Source organism: Oncorhynchus mykiss, chromosome 12, assembly GCF_057628025.1.
Source record: "Oncorhynchus mykiss isolate SJ-2025 chromosome 12, ASM5762802v1, whole genome shotgun sequence".
Classification (NCBI taxonomy): Eukaryota; Metazoa; Chordata; class Actinopteri; order Salmoniformes; family Salmonidae; genus Oncorhynchus; species Oncorhynchus mykiss.
Window position 1 is genome coordinate 4,162,772 of NC_143033.1, and position 23,217 is coordinate 4,185,988.

At 44.9% G+C, this 23,217-nt stretch overlaps 1 protein-coding gene across 5 annotated transcripts in view; it reads right to left on the reverse strand.

Moving 5' to 3' along the window:
- Positions 1-277: 277 nt before the first annotated feature.
- ugcg (UDP-glucose ceramide glucosyltransferase) overlaps positions 278-23,217 on the reverse strand; it is a 36,781-nt gene continuing 13,841 nt past the window's right edge. Inside the window, exons 3-10 of one of the 5 annotated variants that reach the window (XR_016484854.1) lie at positions 15,652-15,754; positions 11,988-12,089; positions 11,392-11,504; positions 5,205-5,383; positions 3,465-3,551; positions 1,957-2,143; positions 1,307-1,635; positions 278-1,259 (exon numbers count right to left, since the gene is read on the reverse strand). Coding sequence is in view for 1 of the 5 variants with exons in the window: in XM_036936749.2 (XP_036792644.1) it covers positions 1,465-1,635; positions 1,957-2,143; positions 3,465-3,551; positions 5,205-5,383; positions 11,392-11,504; positions 11,988-12,089; positions 15,652-15,754 (942 nt within the window). In the remaining 4 variants the exon portion in view is untranslated. Of the gene's footprint in view, positions 1,636-1,956; positions 2,144-3,464; positions 3,552-5,204; positions 5,384-11,391; positions 11,505-11,987; positions 12,090-15,651; positions 15,755-23,217 lie in introns of all 5 variants that reach the window. The other 4 variants (XR_016484853.1, XR_016484852.1, XR_016484851.1 and 1 more) reach the window with 4 other exon arrangements.

Sequence of the window (23,217 nt, forward strand, 5' to 3'; positions counted from 1 at the left end):
AAGTTTTCACATTAAAACAATATTCATTGAGTATAGAATTAAGACTAAATGAGGAATAGGGTGTAATTTGGGACGTAGGGCTCACTTCACGACAGGAGGATCTCGGTTTTCAACAGTTTGGATGGTAGACAGAAAAAGCATTAGTAATAAATGATATATTTCAACACACAGGTTAAAAACCATCAAACACTATGAATTCCATATGACGTTTTCTACCCGCCACGCCCATAAGGGGTGTTTCCTTCTCGCCGCCACGCCCATAAGGGGTGTTTCCTTCTTGCCGCCACGCCCATAAGGGGTGTTTCCTTCTATCAGTCATGCCCATAAGGGGTGTTTCCTTCTACCCGTCACCCCCATAAGGGGTGTTTCCTTCTTGCCGCCACGCCCATAAGGGGTGTTTCCTTCTATCAGTCACGCCCACAGCGGGTAGTTTCCTTCTATCAGCCACGCCCACAAGGGGTGTTTCCTTCTATCAGTCACGCCCACAGCGGGTAGTTTCCTTCTATCAGTCACGCCCACAGCGGGTAGTTTCCTTCTATCAGTCACGCCCATAAGGGGTGTTACCTTCTATCAGTCACGCCCATAAGGGGTGTTACCTTCTATCAGTCACGCCCACAGCGGGTAGTTTCCTTCTATCAGTCACGCCCATAAGGGGTGTTACCTTCTATCAGTCACGCCCACAGCGGGTAGTTTCCTTCTATCAGTCACGCCCATAAGGGGTGTTACCTTCTATCAGCCACGCCCACAGCGGGTAGTTTCCTTCTATCAGTCACGCCCATAAGGGGTGTTACCTTCTATCAGCCACGCCCACAGCGGGTAGTTTCCTTCTATCAGTCATGCCCATAAGGGGTGTTTCCTTCTATCAGCCACGCCCACAGCGGGTAGTTTCCTTCTATCAGCCACGCCCACAGCGGGTAGTTTCCTTCTATCAGTCACGCCCATAAGGGGTGTTACCTTCTATCAGCCACGCCCACAGCGGGTAGTTTCCTTCTATCAGTCATGCCCATAAGGGGTGTTTCCTTCTATCAGTCACGCCCACAGCGGGTAGTTTCCTTCTATCAGCCACGCCCACAGCGGGTAGTTTCCTTCTATCAGTCATGCCCATAAGGGGTGTTACCTTCTATCAGCCACGCCCACAGCGGGTAGTTTCCTTCTATCAGTCATGCCCATAGCTGGTTGTTTATTTTCTTCCACTGAATGTTGCCATCTCTCTCTGGCCGTATACCAAACGGCACCCTATTCCCTATATAGTGCACTACCTTAAACCAGAGCCCTATGGAACCCTATTCCCTATATAGTGCACTACCTTAAACCAGAGCAGAAACATATGGGCAAGTGTGGGCCCTGGTCAAAAGTAGTTGACTATATAGGGATGCTGATCAGTCTGTGTCTGGTATTGTCTCTGGCCCCTGGGGGTAATAGGACTCGGGTTATGTGTCCCTGTAGGCGGACTTAAGCTGGTAGCTATACATCCAGGATCTCCTCGGCCGTACCCCCACATCGTAACCTGTAGCGCCCCGTTCTCCAGCTGATGGTGGGGTCCCACAGGGCCGACAGGAAGATCTGGATGGTCATGGACTCTCTGATGAACCAGGCTACAGCGTAGTCCAGTTTGGAGAAGGCCGGCGCACCACCCTGTAGGGAGAGAAGGAAAAACATACTCCGTTGGTTGCTTCCACACAATTTATTTTCTGTCTTTTCTTTTCTGTCTCTCAGTTAAGAGTAACGAGCGGTGGTTATCAGTTTTTATGTCCCAGACATTAATAGCAGACAACCTGGTAACTTGGATGTAGTCAGAGATGATCCACACCAGACATTAATAGCAGACAACCTGGTAACTTGGATGTAGTCAGAGATGATCCACACCAGACATTAATAGCAGACAACCTGGTAACTTGGATGTAGTCAGAGATGATCCACACCAGACAGTGTGTGTGTGTGTGTGTGTGTGTGTACCTGAACTCCTCGGAGCTGGATGTAATCAGAGATGAACCACGCCAGACAGTGGCACATGAAGAAGACCATAATATCCCAGTGGAACACGTGATGCGCTGCCCAGCCAATGATCAGGCTGGCTACGAAACACTCCGAGATGGGCTCACAGATGGTGGCGGGGAGCATGTTGATACGAAGCTTGGCCCATCTGAGAGGGGAGGAACAGACCACAGAATTACAAATCAACGGATGTCCCCATTCAGGTCAATTACGTCATAATGGGTGGACTGGCGGCCATTTTGAGTGTCCACATAGCAGTAAAGCAGGAAGTAGTGGACTGGCGGCCATTTTGAGTGTCCACATAGCAGTAAAGCAGGAAGTAGTGGACTGGCGGCCATTTTGAGTGTCCACATAGCAGTAAAGCAGGAAGTAGTGGACTGGCGGCCATTTTGAGTGTCCACATAGCAGTAAAGCAGGAAGTAGTGGACTGGCGGCCATTTTGAGTGTCCACATAGCAGTAAAGCAGGAAGTAGTGGACTGGCGGCCATTTTGAGTGTCCACATAGCAGTAAAGCAGGAAGTAGTGGACTGGCGGCCATTTTGAGTGTCCACATAGCAGTAAAGCAGGAAGTAGTGGACTGGCGGCCATTTTGAGTGTCCACATAGCAGTAAAGCAGGAAGTAGTGGACTGGCGGCCATTTTGAGTGTCCACATAGCAGAAAAACAGGAAGTAGTGGACTGGCGGCCATTTTGAGTGTCCACATAGCAGTAAAGCAGGAAGTAGTGGACTGGCGGCCATTTTGAGTGTCCACATAGCAGTAAAGCAGGAAGTAGTGGACTGGCGGCCATTTTGAGTGTCCACATAGCAGTAAAGCAGGAAGTAGTGGACTGGCGGCCATTTTGAGTGTCCACATAGCAGTAAAGCAGGAAGTAGTGGACTGGCGGCCATTTTGAGTGTCCACATAGCAGTAAAGCAGGAAGTAGTGGACTGGCGGCCATTTTGAGTGTCCCCATAGCAGTAAAGCAGGAAGTAGTGGACTGGCGGCCATTTTGAGTGTCCCCATAGCAGTAAAGCAGGTGGTAAAAAAACATTATGTTTCTATGGATGAGACACCCCTTAGACTAATCTATAGACACATCTACGTAACTTTAGCCTATATCACAGTATGTCTTATCACACTATACACAAGTGAAAAATATATTTGATCTCTTTAAAAAAAAAAGAGATTACACTGATCAGAGTCAGTAGATCTGAAGCAATCTGAATCCCAACGTGGCAGGCTAGTCGGTGGACTATTAGGAGACTGAAACAGCTAAATTAGCTTTTAGAAATAAAATGCCACATGTTCAAATAATCTAGGACAACGGGTGTGTCAAACTCAATTCCCGGAGAGTTGTGTCTACTGTGACCTTAATTGATCAATCAAGTACAAAAGGGAGGAGAGAAAGAAGCCGGTCCCGTGGTCCTCCGGGAATCTGCTCTATAACAGTGGCTGAGTGTGAAAGTCTAAGCCCTGATAGTTTGTTTACCTGATCATGCGGGACTGGAACTGAGCAACTGAATAGGACCCGGAGTTCTGCATGGCTACCTGCGTTGCCATGGAGAATTTCCATCCCCTGTGAGATAAAGAGGGAGGGACAAAGGAAACAGTTAGCCCCTTCAGTTAAAAAGGGAAGTTCAGCCACAAATCACTCACGTTGATTTTTAGCTAGCGGTGGCCAAAGTTGGCAGACCTTTGTAGATGGCTGCTTAATGAAAACCAAGCCACATATTACAGAGCCTCCTTGCCCATAGACTCCTTTCAGGTTGAGGAAATATATCTAACGTCAAGTTGTAAAATAGTGAACTTCCCCTTTAAGAGCTGGAGTTAAGACCTGGCCAATGGCCGGCAATCCAATGAAAGTTTTCAATAACACCAAAACACAACCGTATCAAATCATCGATGTTTAGTGGACGAACAATAAAACAGGTCAAAGTGTCAGGGGTTAAAAGGCAAAGATGGGAACCGGGTTCAGGGCTCCCGAGTGGCGCAGGTCTAAGGCACTGCACCTCAGCGCTAGAGGCGTCACTACAGACCCTGGTTCTACACCTGCATTGCTTGCTGTTTGGGGTTTTAGGCTGGGTTTCTGTACAGCACTTTGAGATATCAGCTGATGTACGAAGGGCTATATAAATACATTTGATTTGATTTGATTCCAGGATGTATCACAGCGGTCTAAGGCACTGCACCTCAGCGCTAGATGCGTCACTACAGACCCTGGTTCGATTCCAGGCTGTATCACAACAAGCCACGTTTGGGAGTCCCATAGGGCGGCGCACAATTGGCCCAGCGTCCTGATGGTTTGGCCGGTGTCGGCCGTCATTGTAAATAATAATTTGTTCTTAACGGACTTGCTTAGTAAAATAAAAGGCTAAATACATTATTTATATAATTATTTTACATTTTTGAAAAACTTTATTATTATTTTTTACATTTTGAGGACTGACCAACACCATCAATAAACAAGGGATGTTGAGAGACATTTGTGTCCTTAAAGAACAAAAACACTCTTCCTTGTGTTTCGATGTGTAAAATATGCAAAACTTTATAGCCAACTTCATTTGAAACTTTCCTAAAACAATAATTGTCTCACGGTTCAGCCGTCGGAGATCAGAGCACTAAATGCATCAGGGCATTGCATGCTTAGACTTAGGAGTCCACTGTATGATATTAAAGATACATATAAATAATATATATATAAATAATAATAATTAATATATATATATAACACACATTCACACAGTACCAGTTGAAAGTACCCTCTCAAGGGTTTTTCTTTATTTTGACTATTTCCTACCATGATGTCTTCACTATTATTCTACAAAACTATGAAATAACACATATGTAGAAGATAGTAAAAATAAAGAAAAACCCTTGAATGAGTAGGTGTGTCCAAACTTTAGACTGGTACTGTATAGGGTACAATAGACAAACACAATTTAAAAAAAAGTGTCAACATACATGATATGATAAACTAGGCTGTATTGTGTGAAGGGTCAGGGTTAGGGTACGGTCAGGGTAAGGTGCAACATGTATAAGGTAAGGGTTAAGGTTAAGGTTAGGGTTAGGGTCAGGGTTAAGGGTCAGGGTTAGGGTCAGATAACCTTAGGTTAGCTGTAACATGTATGATGAAGGGTCAGGGTTAGGGTCAGGGTCAGGGTTAGGGTCAGGGTTAGGGTCAGATAACCTCAGGTTAGCTGTAACATGTATGATAAAGTAATGTCTGTACCTGTCAGCGATGGCCTTCGCCATAAAGTAGTCCTCGGCGATGTACTGAGCGAAGGTTATGAGCCCTCCAGCCTGGTCCAGGATATCTTTCCTCATCAAACACGACATCCCTGTCACACACTTAATACCCATCACGTTGGCTGAGATGTAGGAGCGTGGGTGGGACGTGCCAAAGTAGACCTGTTAGAAAGACGGAGGTAGATTAGTAGGACAGGTAACAGTCTCTATCCTTCGACCCCTAGAACCAAGTACCCGTGACGGAAAAGGTTAGGGAGAAAAAAACATTAAATATTGGAATTTCTGAACTTCTGTCTATTTTGTGTGTGTACGAACCACCCTCAATTTCTTTTCATTTTTATATATATATATATATATATATATATATATATATATATATTTATTTTATTTTAAATTTTACCCCTTTTTCTCCCCAATTTCGTGGTATCCATTTGTTTTTTAGTAGCTACTATCTTGTCTCATCGCTACAACTTCCGTACGGGCTCGGGAGAGACGAAGGTTGAAAGTCATGCGTCCTCCGATACACAACCCAACCAAGCCGCACTGCTTCTTAACACAGCGCGCATCCAACTCGGAAGCCAGCCGCACCAATGTGTCGGAGGAAACACCGTGCACCTGGCAATCTTGGTTAGCGCGCACTGCGCTCGGATCGCCACAGGAGTCGCTGGTGCGCGATGAGACAAGGATTTCCCTACCGGCCAAACCCTCCCTAACCAGGACGACGCTAGGCCGAATGTGCGTCGCCCCACGGACCTCCCGGTTGCGGCCGGTTACGACAGAGCCTGGGCGCAAACCCAGAGTCTCTGGTGGCACAGCTGGCGCTGCAGTACAGCGCCCTTAACCACTGCGCCACCCGGGAGGCCCTCACCCTTAATTTTTAACGCACCAAAACAAAATACTGTTTAAGTTTAGGGTTCTTCATCAGTCAGACAAACAGACGGCGAATAAAAACATGTTTTTGTTGTTGTTGGAAAACAGACATCTTAGATGAGTGAGGTTTGCACAATTCTAAAAGGCATAGGAATCTGTCAGAGGAAACACACACAGAGGTTTTGTTATTGACAGTTGTACGTTTCCACTCTTGGCTAATTTCAACAACAACAACAAAGGCGACTATCAGTTAAACACCATTTTTAAATATTTTTAGTACCTTCTCAGACAAGTGATCATAATTCATATAAAATAAAAGAGATTAGTGTTGATTTTTGCACGTTATAGTATATTACATGGGTAGTAATTACTACTTCTGTGTCTTCATGATAGCAGTCTTAGGACATGTCACAATCAATCCAGAAGCAACATAACATGGAAAGGGTCAGTCACCTAGTCAGTCAATGCGGAGGCTATATACAGGGTGTTACGGTACAGAGTCAATGTGGAGGCTATATACAGGGGGTACCGGTACAGAGTCAATGTGGAGGCTATATACAGGGGGTACCGGTACAGAGTCAATGTGGAGGTTATATACAGGGGGTACCAGTACAGAGTCAATGTGGAGGCTATATACAGGGTATTACGGTACAGAGTCAATGTGGAGGCTATATACAGGGGGTACCGGTACAGAGTCAATGTGGAGACTATATACAGGGTGTTACGGTACAGAGTCAATGTGGAGGCTATATACAGGGTGTTACGGTACAGAGTCAATGTGGAGGCTATATACAGGGTATTACGGTACAGAGTCAATGTGGAGGCTATATACAGGGTGTTACGGTACAGAGTCAATGTGGAGGCTATATACAGGGTATTACGGTACAGAGTCAATGTGGAGGCTGTATACAGGGTGTTACGGTACAGAGTCAATGTGGAGGCTATATACAGGGGGTACCGGTACAGAGTCAATGTGGAGGCTATATACAGGGGGTACCGGTACAGAGTCAATGTGGAGGCTATATACAGGGGGGTACCGGTACAGAGTCAATGTGGAGGCTATATACAGGGTATTACGGTACAGAGTCAATGTGGAGGCTATATACAGGGTGTTACGGTACAGAGTCAATGTGGAGGCTATATACAGGGTGTTACGGTACAGAGTCAATGTGGAGGCTATATACAGGGTGTTACGGTACAGAGTCAATGTGGAGGCTATATACAGGGTGTTACTGTACAGAGTCAATGTGGAGGCTATATACAGGGTGTTACTGTACAGAGTCAGTGTGGAGGCTATATACAGGGGGTACCGGTACAGAGTCAATGTGGAGGCTATATACAGGGGGGTACCGGTACAGAGTCAATGTGGAGGCTATATACAGGGTATTACGGTACAGAGTCAATGTGGAGGCTATATACAGGGTATTACGGTACAGAGTCAATGTGGAGGCTATATACAGGGTGTTACTGTACAGAGTCAATGTGGAGGCTATATACAGGGTGTTACGGTACAGAGTCAATGTGGAGGCTATATACAGGGTGTTACGGTACAGAGTCCATGTGGAGGCTATGTACAGGGTGTTACGGTACAGAGTCAATGTGGAGACTATATACAGGGTGTTACGGTACAGAGTCAATGTGGAGGCTATATACAGGGGGGTACTGGTACAGAGTCAATGTGGAGACTATATACAGGGTGTTACGGTACAGAGTCAATGTGGAGGCTATATACAGGGTATTACGGTACAGAGTCAATGTGGAGGCTATATACAGGGTGTTACGGTACAGAGTCAATGTGGAGGCTATATACAGGGGGGTACTGGTACAGAGTCAATGTGGAGACTATATACAGGGTGTTACGGTACAGAGTCAATGTGGAGACTATATACAGGGTGTTACGGTACAGAGTCAATGTGGAGGCTATATACAGGGTATTACGGTACAGAGTCAATGTGGAGGCTATATACAGGGTATTACGGTACAGAGTCAATGTGGAGGCTATATACAGGGGGTACCGGTACAGAGTCAATGTGGAGGCTATATACAGGGGGTACCGGTACAGAGTCAATGTGGAGGCTATATACAGGGGGTACCGGTACAGAGTCAATGTGGAGGCTATATACAGGGGGTACCGGTACAGAGTCAATGTGGAGGCTATATACAGGGGGCACCGGTACAGAGTCAATGTGGAGGCTATATACAGGGGGCACCGGTACAGAGTCAATGTGGAGGCTATATACAGGGGGTACCGGTACAGAGTCAATGTGGAGGCTATATACAGGGGGCACCGGTACAGAGTCAATGTGGAGGCTATATACAGGGGGTACCGGTACAGAGTCAATGTGGAGGCTATATACAGGGGGTACTGGTACAGAGTCAATGTGGAGGCTATATACAGGGGGCACCGGTACAGAGTCAATGTGGAGGCTATATACAGGGGGTACCGGTACAGAGTCCATGTGGAGGCTATATACAGGGGGGTACCGGTACAGAGTCAATGTGGAGGCTATATACAGGGGGTACCGGTACAGAGTCAATGTGGAGGCTATATACAGGGTATTACGGTACAGAGTCAATGTGGAGGCTATATACAGGGGGTACCGGTACAGAGTCAATGTGGAGGCTATATACAGGGGGTACCGGTACAGAGTCCATGTGGAGGCTATATACAGGGGGGTACCGGTACAGAGTCAATGTGGAGGCTATATACAGGGGGTACCGGTACAGAGTCAATGTGGAGGCTATATACAGGGTATTACGGTACAGAGTCAATGTGGAGGCTATATACAGGGGGTACCGGTACAGAGTCAATGTGGAGGCTATATACAGGGGGTACCGGTACAGAGTCAATGTGGAGGCTATATACAGGGGGTACCAGTACAGAGTCAATGTGGAGGCTATATACAGGGTGTTACGGTACAGAGTCAATGTGGAGGCTATATACAGGGTGTTACGATACAGAGTCAATGTGGAGGCTATATACAGGGGGTACCAGTACAGAGTCAATGTGGAGGCTATATACAGGGGGTACCGGTACAGAGTCAATGTGGAGGCTATATACAGGGGGTACCGGTACAGAGTCAATGTTGAGGCTATATACAGGGTGTTACGGTACAGAGTCAATGTGGAGGCTATATACAGGGGGTACCAGTACAGAGTCAATGTGGAGGCTATATACAGGGTGTTACGGTACAGAGTCAATGTGGAGGCTATATACAGGGTGTTACGATACAGAGTCAATGTGGAGGCTATATACAGGGGGTACCAGTACAGAGTCAATGTGGAGGCTATATACAGGGGGTACCGGTACAGAGTCAATGTGGAGGCTATATACAGGGGGTACCGGTACAGAGTCAATGTTGAGGCTATATACAGGGTGTTACGGTTCAGAGTCAATGTGGAGGCTATATACAGGGTGTTACGGTACAGAGTCAATGTGGAGGCTATATACAGGGTGTTACGATACAGAGTCCATGTGGAGGCTATATACAGGGGGTACCGGTACAGAGTCAATGTGGAGGCTATATACAGGGGGTACCGGTACAGAGTCAATGTGGAGGCTATATACAGGGGGTACCGGTACAGAGTCAATGTGGAGGCTATATACAGGGGGTACCAGTACAGAGTCAATGTGGAGGCTATATACAGGGTGTTACGGTACAGAGTCAATGTGGAGGCTATATACAGGGTGTTACGGTACAGAGTCAATGTGGAGGCTATATACAGGGTGTTACGATACAGAGTCAATGTGGAGGCTATATACAGGGGGTACCAGTACAGAGTCAATGTGGAGGCTATATACAGGGGGTACCGGTACAGAGTCAATGTGGAGGCTATATACAGGGTGTTACGGTACAGAGTCAATGTGGAGGCTATATACAGGGGGTACCGGTACAGAGTCAATGTTGAGGCTATATACAGGGTGTTACGGTACAGAGTCAATGTGGAGGCTATATACAGGGGGTACCGGTACAGAGTCAATGTGGAGGCTATATACAGGGTGTTACGGTACAGAGTCAATGTGGAGGCTATATACAGGGGGTACCGGTACAGAGTCAATGTGGAGGCTATATACAGGGGGTACCGGTACAGAGTCAATGTGGAGGCTATATACAGGGGGAGGCACAGGTTATTCGAGGTAATATGAAAGACTCACAGCTGTTATCGCTAATGTATTGACTCAGGGGTTGAATTCTTATCTAATCAAGATAGTGTTTTATTTTCCATTAATTTAAAAATAAATGTTCAAATTTATCTTCCACTTAGACATTTTGTGTAGATCGTTTACAAAAAAAAAAATTAAATCCATTTTAGTCCCACAACCTAACAACAAAATGTAGAATAAGTAAAGAAGTGTGAATGCAAATCACACACACACACACACACACACCTCTGATTTGGTAACTTGCTGTTTGGAGAGTCAATATTCCAGAACGGATTTGAAAAGTGAACTTGAGCATTAAGGCCTGTAGTGTGAACACGGCTTCCGGACTCTGAGGGTTAAGTCACATAGATCTAGTAGAGCACCAGACTAGTGGTCTGTCTCTGTCTGGAAGAATGCTACTGTCTACCGGCTCCCCAGGCTCCCCAGGCCCCCCAGGCCCCAGTCTCCCCAGGCCCCCCTGGCCACCAGCTCCCCAGGCCCCCCTGGCCACCAGCTCCCCAGGCTCCCAGCTCCCCAGGCCCCAGTCTCCCCAGTCTACCGGCTCCCCAGGCCCCCCTGGCCACCCGCTCCTCAGGCCCCCCTGGCCACCCGCTCCCCAGGTCCCCCAGCCCCCCCCCCCCCCGTCTCTTTCTCAATTTAGATTTTTTTTTAAAATTATTCCTTGCGTCCTCTTTCCTCTGACTTTTGAGATAGAGTTAAGGACAGAGGATGCAAGGGATGGAGGGAAGATGAACTGAGAGCCTCCGTCTGTAAGGATGCCCACCAGCTCCCCAGGCCCCCCGCTCCCCAGGCCCCCCTGGCCACCAGCTCCCCAGGCTCCCAGCTCCCCAGGCCCCAGTCTCCCCAGTCTACCGGCTGCTGGTACTGTGTTGTATTAGAGAGGGAGTGGGGTAGTCACAAGGGATGGAGGGAAGATGAACTGAGAGCCTCCGTCTGTAAGGATGCCCACCTGCTCCCCAGGCCCCCCGCTCCCCAGGCCCCCCTGGCCACCAGCTCCCCAGGCACCCAGCTCCCCAGGCCCCAGTCTCCCCAGTCTACCGGCTGCTGGTACTGTGTTGTATTAGAGAGGGAGTGGGGTAGTCACTAGGGATGGAGGGAAGATGAACTGAGAGCCTCCGTCTGTAAGGATGCCCACCTGCTCCAGTGTAGCCGCGAAGCCCTGTCTGTCGGCCACGTAGGGAAGGCCATGAACCAACCCCACCTTCTCAGTCATCTGATTGGCCATATCGGTCAGAGTGTCCGGTTTCACTGGGGAGGAACAGGAACAAAATCATTCTATCAATGTATATAGAAAGCCCATTGTTCATTTTATTTTAATTAAAAATCAGCAGTTTACAGATCAGGCAATGGGATCTAACGTATCGTTTTCATCCAACTACAGTACTTGAATATAGGTGAATAAAATAAACGTTGATTGCTTAACATACAAACATAACGTCTGGTTTATCTAGGTTCAGTTTATTTGTTCAAGGTTCAAAACTAGAATACATCAGATAGTCTCTCTATTATCTAACGGCTGTGAGTCAGTGATAAGAACGAAAACAGAGACCGCCGGCTGATTTGTAACAGCGCAGCTGATTCATTCTGTTACGATTCAAAATCAGAGTAAGGAAACGGTCCCCAAAAGGCACCACAATCCCTACGTAGTGCACTACTCTTGACCAGGGCAGTGCACAACGTAGGGAATAAAAAAGGTGCCATTTGGGACACAGGCAAAGTGGAGTTTCCTACCTCGTATTCCGCTGTCGCAGATCCACACGAGGTCATACTTGGCCCCTTCATAACCCGGCATCAGGTTATTAATCTTGGGGTTGATGCCGACCTTCTTTCCTCCTGCAACAGAACGTTAGTTCAGTGACTTGACGTGCACTAGGACCGTCGGCATCACCAAGACTGTGTTGTAAAAACCAAGAGATTCTCTTCAACCCTCCTTTACAGACGGTTTCACTTCACTTCAGCCTTTTCATCCAGCAGGGAGCCCGTTTTGTGCGTGGCCTTATATGGGACTCGCGGGTCACGGCAGGTGAATGACACAGCCTGGGATCTTCCCAATTCATTACATTTTAATCTCGAAGACAACCAATACATACATTTACTCAATAAAAATGTTATTTTTTTAAATGATCTGTCTCAATAAAGTTAGAATATTGTCCAATCAAAAGAAATCAGTAGTTCATTCTGCCCCCCAAAAAACTAAATGTGAACGTATTCATTGTATCTTTTGGCGACTGCGGAGGAAATTGCTATACACTTCATGAGGAGGAAGGACGTCTGACATTTGTATCACTTCTTTATTTTTTGGGGGGTGATGAAAGTGGACGTTTTTGACAGATTTAAAACCTACAAAATGCCTTCCAGTCAGAACCTATGTACATGATACAGACAACGTCTAGCCATTATTCTGTCAGACCCCACGATCTGTGATCCGTACATGATACAGACAACGTCTAGTCATTATTCCGTCAGACCCCACGATCTGCGATCCGTACATGATACAGACAACGTCTAGTCATTATTCCGTCAGACCCCACGATCTGCGATCCGTACATGATGCAGACAACGTCTAGTCATTATTCCGTCAGACCCCACGATCTGCGATCCGTACATGATACAGACAGCATCTTGGTGTCATTTTACTCTTTATATTGTGCTGTAAAATAAGGTCCCTTATTGTCTAGATTCTGAAATACAATGTTTCACATTCATTTATTAAAAATGAGAAATACTCTCTCCAAAGTACCCTTTTTTGATTTTTTAAAACATATTGTCTGGAACAATATAATCATCAAAACACGACACCTTTCCTGAGTGGCTCTCTGCTGTTAATGACAAGACCCATTTTATACATAGAAAATGACATTATAGGTCATTAACGAATCACAGCCTTCCTTTTGAATCCATTTTCCCCATTCACTGTGTTGGTGGTGCTCCTGAAATTGATTATAAACGTCAAAATCAGCAGCGAGCCCACTCTGGAAATGTGATGTACTTGTAGAGCATATTGTTCCAAACAATGTCTAAAAAAAATAGGATAAATGAAATTGAGTACTTTTGAGATATTAATAACAATATTTTTAATTAATCCATATTTTACAGAACAGTATAAGTAGTATAATGACAGCAATATATGGACACTATTTCAGCCACACCTGTAGCTGACAGGTATATCAAACCGCCATGCAATGTCCATAGACAAACATTGTCAGTAGAATGACCTTACCTTAGAGCTCAGTAACTTTCAATGTGGCACCGTCATAGGATGCCAACAAGTCAGTTTGTCAAATCCCTGCTTTGCTAGAGCTGCCTCAGTCAACTAGTAAGTGCTGTTATTGTGAAGTGGAAACGTCTAGGAGCAACAACGGCTCAGCCACGCAGTGGTAGGCCACACAAGCTCACAGAACGGGTTTCCATGGCCGAGCAGCCGCACACAAGCCTAAGATCACAATAAGCAATGCCAAGAGTCGGCTGGAGTGGTAAATAATGCTGGCAGTCCGACAGACGAATCTGGGTTTGGCGAATGTCAGGAGAACACTACCTGCCCGAATTCATAGTCCCAACTGCAAAGTTTGGTGCAGGAATAATGGTCTGGGGCTGTTTTTCATGGTTCGGGCCCCTTAGTTCTAGTGAAGGGAAATCTTAATGCTACAGCATACAATGACATTCTAGACAATTCTGTGCTTCCAACTTTGTGGCAACAGTTTGGGGAAGGCCCTTTCCTGTTTCAGCATGACAATGCCCCCATGCACAAAGCGATGTCCATACAGAAATGATTTGTCCAGATTGGTGTGAAAGAACTTGGCTGATCTGCACAGAACCCTGACCTCAACCCCATCGAACACCTTTGGGTTGAATTGGACCGCCGACTGAGAGCCAGGCCTAATCGCCCAACGTCAGTGACCAACCTCACTAATGCTCTTGTGGCTGAATGGAAGCAAGTCCCTGCAGCAATGTTCCAACATCTAGTGGAAAGCCTTCCCAGAAGAGTGGAGGCTGTTATAGCAGCAATGTTCCATCGTCTAGTGGAAAGCCTTCCCAGAAGAGTGGAGGCTGTTATAGCAGTAATGTTCCAACATCTAGTGGAAAGCCTTCCCAGAAGAGTGGAGGCTGTTATAGCAGCAATGTTCCATCAGCTAGTGGAAAGCCTTCCCAGAAGAGTGGAGGCTGTTATAGCAGCAATGTTCCAACATCTAGTGGAAAGCCTTCCCAGAAGAGTGGAGGCTGTTATAGCAGCAATGTTCCAACATCTAGTGGAAAGCCTTCCCAGAAGAGTGGAGGCTGTTATAGCAGCAATGTTCCATCATCTAGTGGAAAGCCTTCCCAGAAGAGTGGAGGCTGTTATAGCAGCAATGTTCCAACATCTAGTGGAAAGCCTTCCCAGAAGAGTGGAGGCTGTTATAACAGCAATGTTCCAACATCTAGTGGAAAGCCTTCCCAGAAGAGTGGAGGCTGTTATAACAGCAATGTTCCAACATCTAGTGGAAAGCATTCCCAGAAGAGTAGAGGCTGTTATAGCAGCAATGTTCCATCATCTAGTGGAAAGCCTTCCCAGAAGAGTAGAGGCTGTTATAGCAGCAATGTTACAACATCTAGTGGAAAGCCTTCCCAGAAGAGTGGAGGCTGTTATAGCAGCAATGTTCCAACATCTAGTGGAAAGCCTTCCCAGAAGAGTGGAGGCAGTTATAGCAGCAATGTTCCAACATCTAGTGGAAAGCCTTCCCAGAAGAGTAGAGGCTGTTATAGCAGCAATGTTCCAACATCTAGTGGAAAGCTTTCCCAGAAGAGTGGAGGCTGTTATAGCAGCAATGTTCCAACATCTAGTGGAAAGCCTTCCCAGAAGAGTAGAGGCTGTTATAGCAGCAAATGGGGGGACCAACTCCATATTTAATGCCCATGATTATGGAATGAGATGTTTGATGAACAGGTGTCCACATAATATTGGTCAAGCAGTATTGGTGGTCAGTGTAATGTAGGGTTCAGAGGTCAAAGGGTCTTACAGTATAGGTATAGGCATGTATAGGCATGTATAGGTCTAAAAAAAAAGGGGCATAAAAATGTCCACTTTCAAAATTATTTAAAAATAAAATACGTGACAAAAATGTACCAAACGTCCTTCCTCCGATTACATTTATATGTGAGAATTGCCAGAACAATCTTAGATGGCAAAAACACATTTTCCATCCAGCCACGCTCAAAAAGGAATTGGCCAACTGTGTATTGTTGTTCAGTCCGTCTCTTTGTGTCCCGACAGGCCACCATACTGAGCATTGACACGTTTCCCTACTTACAACTACACATATTAACACAGTTATTAGACAGATCTTAGAATAGCAGGACATGAGATATGAATATTAATTAACAGTTGTTCAAAGAATTCATCAACCAGACTCTTTCTTACCTATAAATAACCGAGCATCAACGTTGGGATATTTTCCTAAAAGCTTTTTACAAACATCAATGGCTGGGTCGTCATGGTCCTGTACACAGAGTAGGATCTCAAACTGGGCAGAGAGAGAGAGAGAGAGACAGACAAAACATTAGTTCAATACTGTAGAGAAACTGTAGAGAAAGACAGATATGTTAGTTCAGTCCAATACTGTAGAGAGACTGTAGAGAAAGACAGATATGTTAGTTCAGTCCAATACTGTAGAGAAAGACAGATATGTTAGTTCAGTCCAATACTATAGAGAAACTGTAGAGAAAGACAGATGTTAGTTCAGTTCAATACTGTAGAGAAAGACATATGTTAGTTCAGTCCAATACTATAGAGAAACTGTAGAGAAAGACAGATGTTAGTTCAGTTCAATACTGTAGAGAAAGACATATGTTAGTTCAGTCCAATACTATAGAGAAACTGTAGAGAAAGACAGATGTTAGTTCAGTTCAATACTGTAGAGAAAGACATATGTTAGTTCAGTCCAATACTATAGAGAAACTGTAGAGAAAGACAGATGTTAGTTCAGTTCAATACTGTAGAGAAAGACATATGTTAGTTCAGTCCAATACTATAGAGAAACTGTAGAGAAAGACAGATGTTAGTTCAGTTCAATACTGTAGAGAAAGACATATGTTAGTTCAGTCCAATACTATAGAGAAAGACATATGTTAGTTCAGTCCAATACTATAGAGAAACTGTAGAGAAAGACATATGTTAGTTCAGTCCAATACTGTAGAGAAAGACATATGTTAGTTCAGTCCAATACTATAGAGAAACTGTAGAGAAAGACAGATGTTAGTTCAGTTCAATACTGTAGAGAAAGACATATGTTAGTTCAGTCCAATACTATAGAGAAACTGTAGAGAAAGACAGATGTTAGTTCAGTTCAATACTGTAGAGAAAGACATATGTTAGTTCAGTCCAATACTATAGAGAAACTGTAGAGAAAGACAGATGTTAGTTCAGTTCAATACTGTAGAGAAAGACATATGTTAGTTCAGTCCAATACTATAGAGAAACTGTAGAGAAAGACATATGTTAGTTCAGTCCAATACTGTAGAGAAAGACATATGTTAGTTCAGTCCAATACTATAGAGAAACTGTAGAGAAAGACAGATGTTAGTTCAGTCCAATACTGTAGAGAAAGACATATGTTAGTTCAGTCCAATACTGTAGAGAAACTGTAGAGAAAGACAGATGTTAGTTCAGTTCAATACTGTAGAGAAAGACATATGTTAGTTCAGTTCAATACTGTAGAGAAACTGTAGAGAAAGACATATGTTAGTTCAGTCCAATACTGTAGAGAAAGACATATGTTAGTTCAGTTCAATACTGTAGAGAAACTGTAGAGAAAGACATATGTTAGTTCAGTCCAATACTATAGAGAAAGACATATGTTAGTTCAGTCCAATACTATAGAGAAACTGTAGAGAAAGACAGATGTTAGTTCAGTCCAATACTGTAGAGAAAGACATATGTTAGTTCAGTCCAATACTATAGAGAAACTGTAGAGAAAGACAGATGTTAGTTCAGTTCAATACTGTAGAGAAACTGTAGAGAAAGACATATGTTAGTTCAGTCCAATACTATAGAGAAACTGTAGAGAAAGACAGATGTTAGTTCAGTCCAATACTGTAGAGAAAGACATATGTTAGTTCAGTCCAATACTATAGAGAAACTGTAGAGAAAGACATATGTTAGTTCAGTCCAATACTGTAGAGAAAGACATATGTTAGTTCAGTCCAATACTATAGAGAAACTGTAGAGAAAGACATATGTTAGTTCAGTCCAATACTGTAGAGAAAGACATATGTTAGTTCAGTCCAATACTATAGAGAAACTGTAGAGAAAGACAGATGTTAGTTCAGTTCAATACTGTAGAGAAAGACATATGTTAGTTCAGTCCAATACTATAGAGAAACTGTAGAGAAAGACATATGTTAGTTCAGTCCAATACTATAGAGAAACTGTAGAGAAAGACATATGTTAGTTCAGTCCAATACTGTAGAGAAAGACATATGTTAGTTCAGTCCAATACTATAGAGAGACTGTAGAGAAAGACAGATGTTAGTTCAGTCCAATACTGTAGAGAAAGACAGATGTTAGTTCAGTCCAATACTATAGAGAAACTGTAGAGAAAGACAGATGTTAGTTCAGTCCAATACTGTAGAGAAAGACAGATGTTAGTTCAGTCCAATACTATAGAGAAACTGTAGAGAAAGACAGATGTTAGTTCAGTCCAATACTGTAGAGAAAGACAGATGTTAGTTCAGTCCAATACTGTAGAGAAAGACAGATGTTAGTTCAGTCCAATACTGTAGAGAAAGACAGATGTTAGTTCAGTCCAATACTGTAGAGAAAGACAGATGTTAGTTCAGTCCAATACTGTAGAGAAAGACAGATGTTAGTTCAGTCCAATACTGTAGAGAAAGACATATATTCAATTCATTTGTTTAACTTCAGCAGTGTTCCACTCTGACCCCTTCAGCAGTGTTCCACTCTGACCCCTTCAGCAGTGTTCCACTCTGACCCCTTCAGCAGTGTTCCACTCTGACCCCTCCAGCAGTGTTCCACTCTGACCCCTTCAGCAGTGTTCCACTCTGACCCCTCCAGCAGTGTTCCACTCTGACCCCTTCAGCAGTGTTCCACTCTGACCCCTTCAGCAGTGTTCCACTCTGACCCCTTCAGCAGTGTTCCACTCTGACCCCTCCAGCAGTGTTCCACTCTGACCCCTTCAGCAGTGTTCCACTCTGACCCCTTCAGCAGTGTTCCACTCTGACCCCTCCAGCAGTGTTCCACTCTGACCCCTTCAGCAGTGTTCCACTCTGACCCCTTCAGCAGTGTTCCACTCTGACCCCTCCAGCAGTGTTCCACTCTGACCCCTTCAGCTGTGTTCCACTCTGACCCCTCCAACTGTGTTCTACTGGCCCTCTGACCCCTCCAACTGTCTTCCACTCTGACCCCTCCAACTGTCTTCCACTCTGACCCCTCCAACTGTCTTCCACTCTGACCCCTCCAACTGTCTTCCACTCTGACCCCTCCAACTGTCTTCCACTCTGACCCCTCCAACTGTCTTCCACTCTGACCCCTTCTGCAGTGTTCCACTCTGACCCCTTCAGCTGTGTTCCACTCTGACCCCTCCAACTGTGTTCCACTCTGACCCCTCCAACTGTGTTCCACTCTGACCCCTCCAACTGTGTTCCACTTGCCCTCTCCAACTGTGTTCCCCTCTGACCCCTCCAGCAGTGTTCCACTTGCCCTCTCCAACTGTCTTCCACTCTGACCCCTTCAGCAGTGTTCCACTCTGACCCCTTCAGCTGTGTTCCACTCTGACCCCTTCAGCTGTGTTCCACTCTGACCCCTCCAACTGTGTTCTACTGGCCCTCTGACCCCTCCAACTGTCTTCCACTCTGACCCCTCCAACTGTCTTCCACTCGGACCCCTCCAACTGTCTTCCACTCTGACCCCTCCAACTGTCTTCCACTCTGACCCCTCCAACTGTCTTCCACTCTGACCCCTCCAACTGTCTTCCACTCAGACCCCTCCAACTGTCTTCCACTCTGACCCCTCCAACGGTGTTCTACTGGCCTTCTGACCCCTTCAACTGTGTTCCACCCTGACCCCTCCAACTGTGTAAATCAGAGGCTTATTCTGAATAATACTACTCACTACTTTTGACCAGGTGCCCTTCAGTGCATTTGGAAACTTTTCAGACCCCTTGACACATTGTTACACCCTTATTCTAAAATTGATAAAATAGTTTTTTCACCCCTCAATCTACACACAATACCCTATAATGACAACGCAAAAACAGTTTGTTTTTTTAAATCAATTTTAGCTAAATAAAAAATACTTAAATATCACATTTACATAAGTATTCAGACCCTTTACTCAGCACTTTGTTGAAGCACCTTTGACAACAATTACAGCCTCGAATCTTGGGTATGACGCTACAAGCTTGGCACACCTGTATTCTCTGCAGATCCTCTCAAGTTCTGTCAGGTTGAATGGGGAGCGTCGCTGCACAGCTATTTTCAGGTCTCTCCAGAGATGTTCGATGGGGTTAAAGTTCAGGCCACTCAAGGACATTGAGACTTGTCACAAAGGCACTCCTGTGCTGTCTTGGTTCACCGTAGGGATGGTGCCAGGTTTCCTCCTGACGTGACAGTTGGCATTCAGGCCAAAGAGTTCAATCTTGGTTTCATCAGAACAGGGAATCATGTTTCTCATGGTCTGAGCGTCCTTTAGGTGTCTTTTGGCAAACTCCAAGCGGCCTGTCATGTGCCTTTTACTGAGGAGTGGCTTCCGTCTGGTCAGTCTACTATAAAGGCCTGATTGGTGGAGTGCTGCAGAGATGGTTGTCCTTCTGGAATGTTCTCCCATCTCCCTGACCAAGGCCCTTCTCGCCAGATTGCTCAGTTTGGCCAGGCGGCAAGGTCTAGGAAGAGTCTTGGTGGTTCCAAACTTTCTTCCACTTAAGAATGATGGAGGCCACTGTGTTCTTGGGGACCTTCAATGCTGCAGACATTTGTTGGTACCCTTCCCCAGATCTGTGCCTTCGACACAATCCTGTCTCGGAGCTCTACAGACAATTTCTTCTACCTCATGGCTTGGTTTTTGCTCTGATGTGCACTGTCAATTGTAGGACATGATATAGACAGTTGTGTGCCTTTCCAAAACACGTCCAATCGGTTGAATTTACCACAGGTGGACTATCAATCAAGTTGTAGAAACATTTTAATGATGATCAACGGAAACAGGATGCACCTGAGTCTTATTTTTTTTATAATTTAGCAAAAAAAATTATTATAATAATTTTTTTCTCACTTTGTCATTATGGGGTAATATGTGACTCTCGGGCACGGTGTTTCTGGCTGTCGGGCACGGTGTTTCTGGCTGTCGGGCACGGTGTTTCTGGCTGTCGGGCACGGTGTTTCTGGCTGTCGGGCACGGTGTTTCTGGCTGTCGGGCACGGTGTTTCTGGCTGTCGGCCACGGTGTTTCTGGCTGTCGGGCACGGTGTTTCAGGCTGTCGGGCACGGTGTTTCAGTCTTACTGGCACGGTGTTTCCGTCTTACTGGCACGGTGTTTCCGTCTTACTGGCACGGTGTTTCAGTCTTACTGGCACGGTGTTTCTGTCTTACTGGTACGGTGTTTCAGTCTTACTGGCACGGTGTTTCAGTCTTACTGGCACGGTGTTTCAGTCTTACTGGCACGGTGTTTCAGTCTTACTGGCACGGTGTTTCTGTCTTACTGGCACGGTGTTTCAGTCTTACTGGCACGGTGTTTCTGTCTTACTGGCACGGTGTTTCAGTCTTACTGGCACGGTGTTTCTGTCTTACTGGTATGGTGTTTCTGTCTTACTGGCACGGTGTTTCTGTCTTACTGGTATGGTGTTTCAGTCTTACTGGTATGGTGTTTCTGTCTTACTGGTATGGTGTTTCAGTCTTACTGGCACGGTGTTTCAGTCTTACTGGTATGGTGTTTCAGTCTTACTGGTATGGTGTTTCTGTCTTACTGGCATGGTGTTTCAGTCTTACTGGCACGGTGTTTCAGTCTTACTGGCACGGTGTTTCAGTCTTACTGGCACGGTGTTTCAGTCTTACTGGCACGGTGTTTCTGTCTTACTGGCACGGTGTTTCTGTCTTACTGGCACGGTGTTTCTGTCTTACTGGTATGGTGTTTCAGTCTTACTGGCACGGTGTTTCTGTCTTACTGGTATGGTGTTTCTGTCTTACTGGTATGGTGTTTCAGTCTTACTGGCACGGTGTTTCTGTCTTACTGGTATGGTGTTTCAGTCTTACTGGCACTGTGTTTCAGTCTTACTGGTATGGTGTTTCAGTCTTACTGGTATGGTGTTTCAGTTAGATTATTCATCATGTTTCACAGCTATTACTGAATATGAAAAGATAAGGACATAGTGAACCTGTAGAGACATGTTGGTTAAGGCTTGTTGTAATCGAGTATCACCCTAGGAAGGTAAGGCAGGGCGTTTTAAATACCTCTCAGTCATCCCTAACCTCACGTCCTATCCAGGTACTGTAACGGCAAAGTCCCTGCATGAAAGGCTATCGCCAGCGTCAATCATCTGGTTTGGTTGGTAACACGCACCGACGTCATGGATATGTTGCGTAATGCTTCCCTTTACAGCATCGTTCAATGGGAAGCAGGTACTTCTGGCTTCCTACACTCTAATGCATTACTATGACGTGTGCAACTGTATTGGAACATTATCTATAACAGTAGACTGATGGTTACTAACAAACAGTGTGGTGGGTAGGCCTGGGCAGTATACCATGTATTAACATACATACACCAGGGTACTTGGAAAGCCACGGGATTATTTTTCCATACCGTCAAAAACAATTTATTTTAAAGTTACTCAATAAATTGGAATATTTGTAGCTACTTTTTAAAGTTATTGCCAGCAGTCAACTTGTGCAATACGCCGGGAGACAAAGCAGACTGCGTTCTTCATTAGGTCATGAGGCTTACCGTAGTTCCTCAGAACAGTTGAGCCCGTCACGTGATTTGTTTGTAAAATATCACAGCAGGAGAAAGCATGAGTCAGTGAGTTCCGCTTTCTAGATCTATCAGTGAGTCTTAGTTGTAACGGTGCACATGAGATGACCAAGTTACACTTGTACGCAATTCACTACTAAATATTTGCCATGAAGATGTTTGAGAGAATGCCAAGAGTGTGCAAAGCTGTCATCAAGGCAAAAGGGTGGCTACTTTGAAGAACCTCAAATATAAAAAAATATATTTTGATTTGTTTAACATTTTTGTTTTTTTGGGGGGGTTACTACATGATTCCATATGTGTCATAGTTTTGATGTCTTCACTATTATTCTACAATGTAGAAAATAGTAAAAATAAAGAGAAACCCTTGAATGAGTAGGTGTGTCCAAACTATTGATTGGGTACTGTGTGTCAATATTTATCTTCAGAAATTAGCATGGCATTTAGCCCATTAATATAATGCAGCTTTGGACCCCCGTCTCAAAACCACAAAGAGCGTTTGGAATTTTACAGAGAGCTATTAGCCTATTAGTTCAGGGCTAAGCCTACCTCTCGTTGACGCAAGCAGCCGTGTCTCTCGTACTGTGCACACACAGTTGTTATCTGACAGTTAAGCCCTGTTTACATCTGAGCAGTCCACTGCAGAGCTCCGGACGCAAAACAGCATTTATTCATGAATTTAGCAGTAGTGTATGTATTAGCCATGAGAAAAATAAAATATCAGCTCTATGGAGAAATGTGTTGAATTACAGGAAATTGTCTTAAAAATGTTAGTTTCTGTACAGCTATATAAAATTCTCTAAAAGACAGCCGCCTTGCCACACCCATTCATTCACGTCACTGGGGACCATCCGGAGTGATATCGCAGCACCCCCACGCAGTTGAAAAGCTACGTTGCGAAACGAATGCCGCATACTTTACATTTGTACATACTTTACATTTGTACATACTTTACATTTGTACATACTTTACATTTGTACATACTTTACATTTGTACATACTTTAC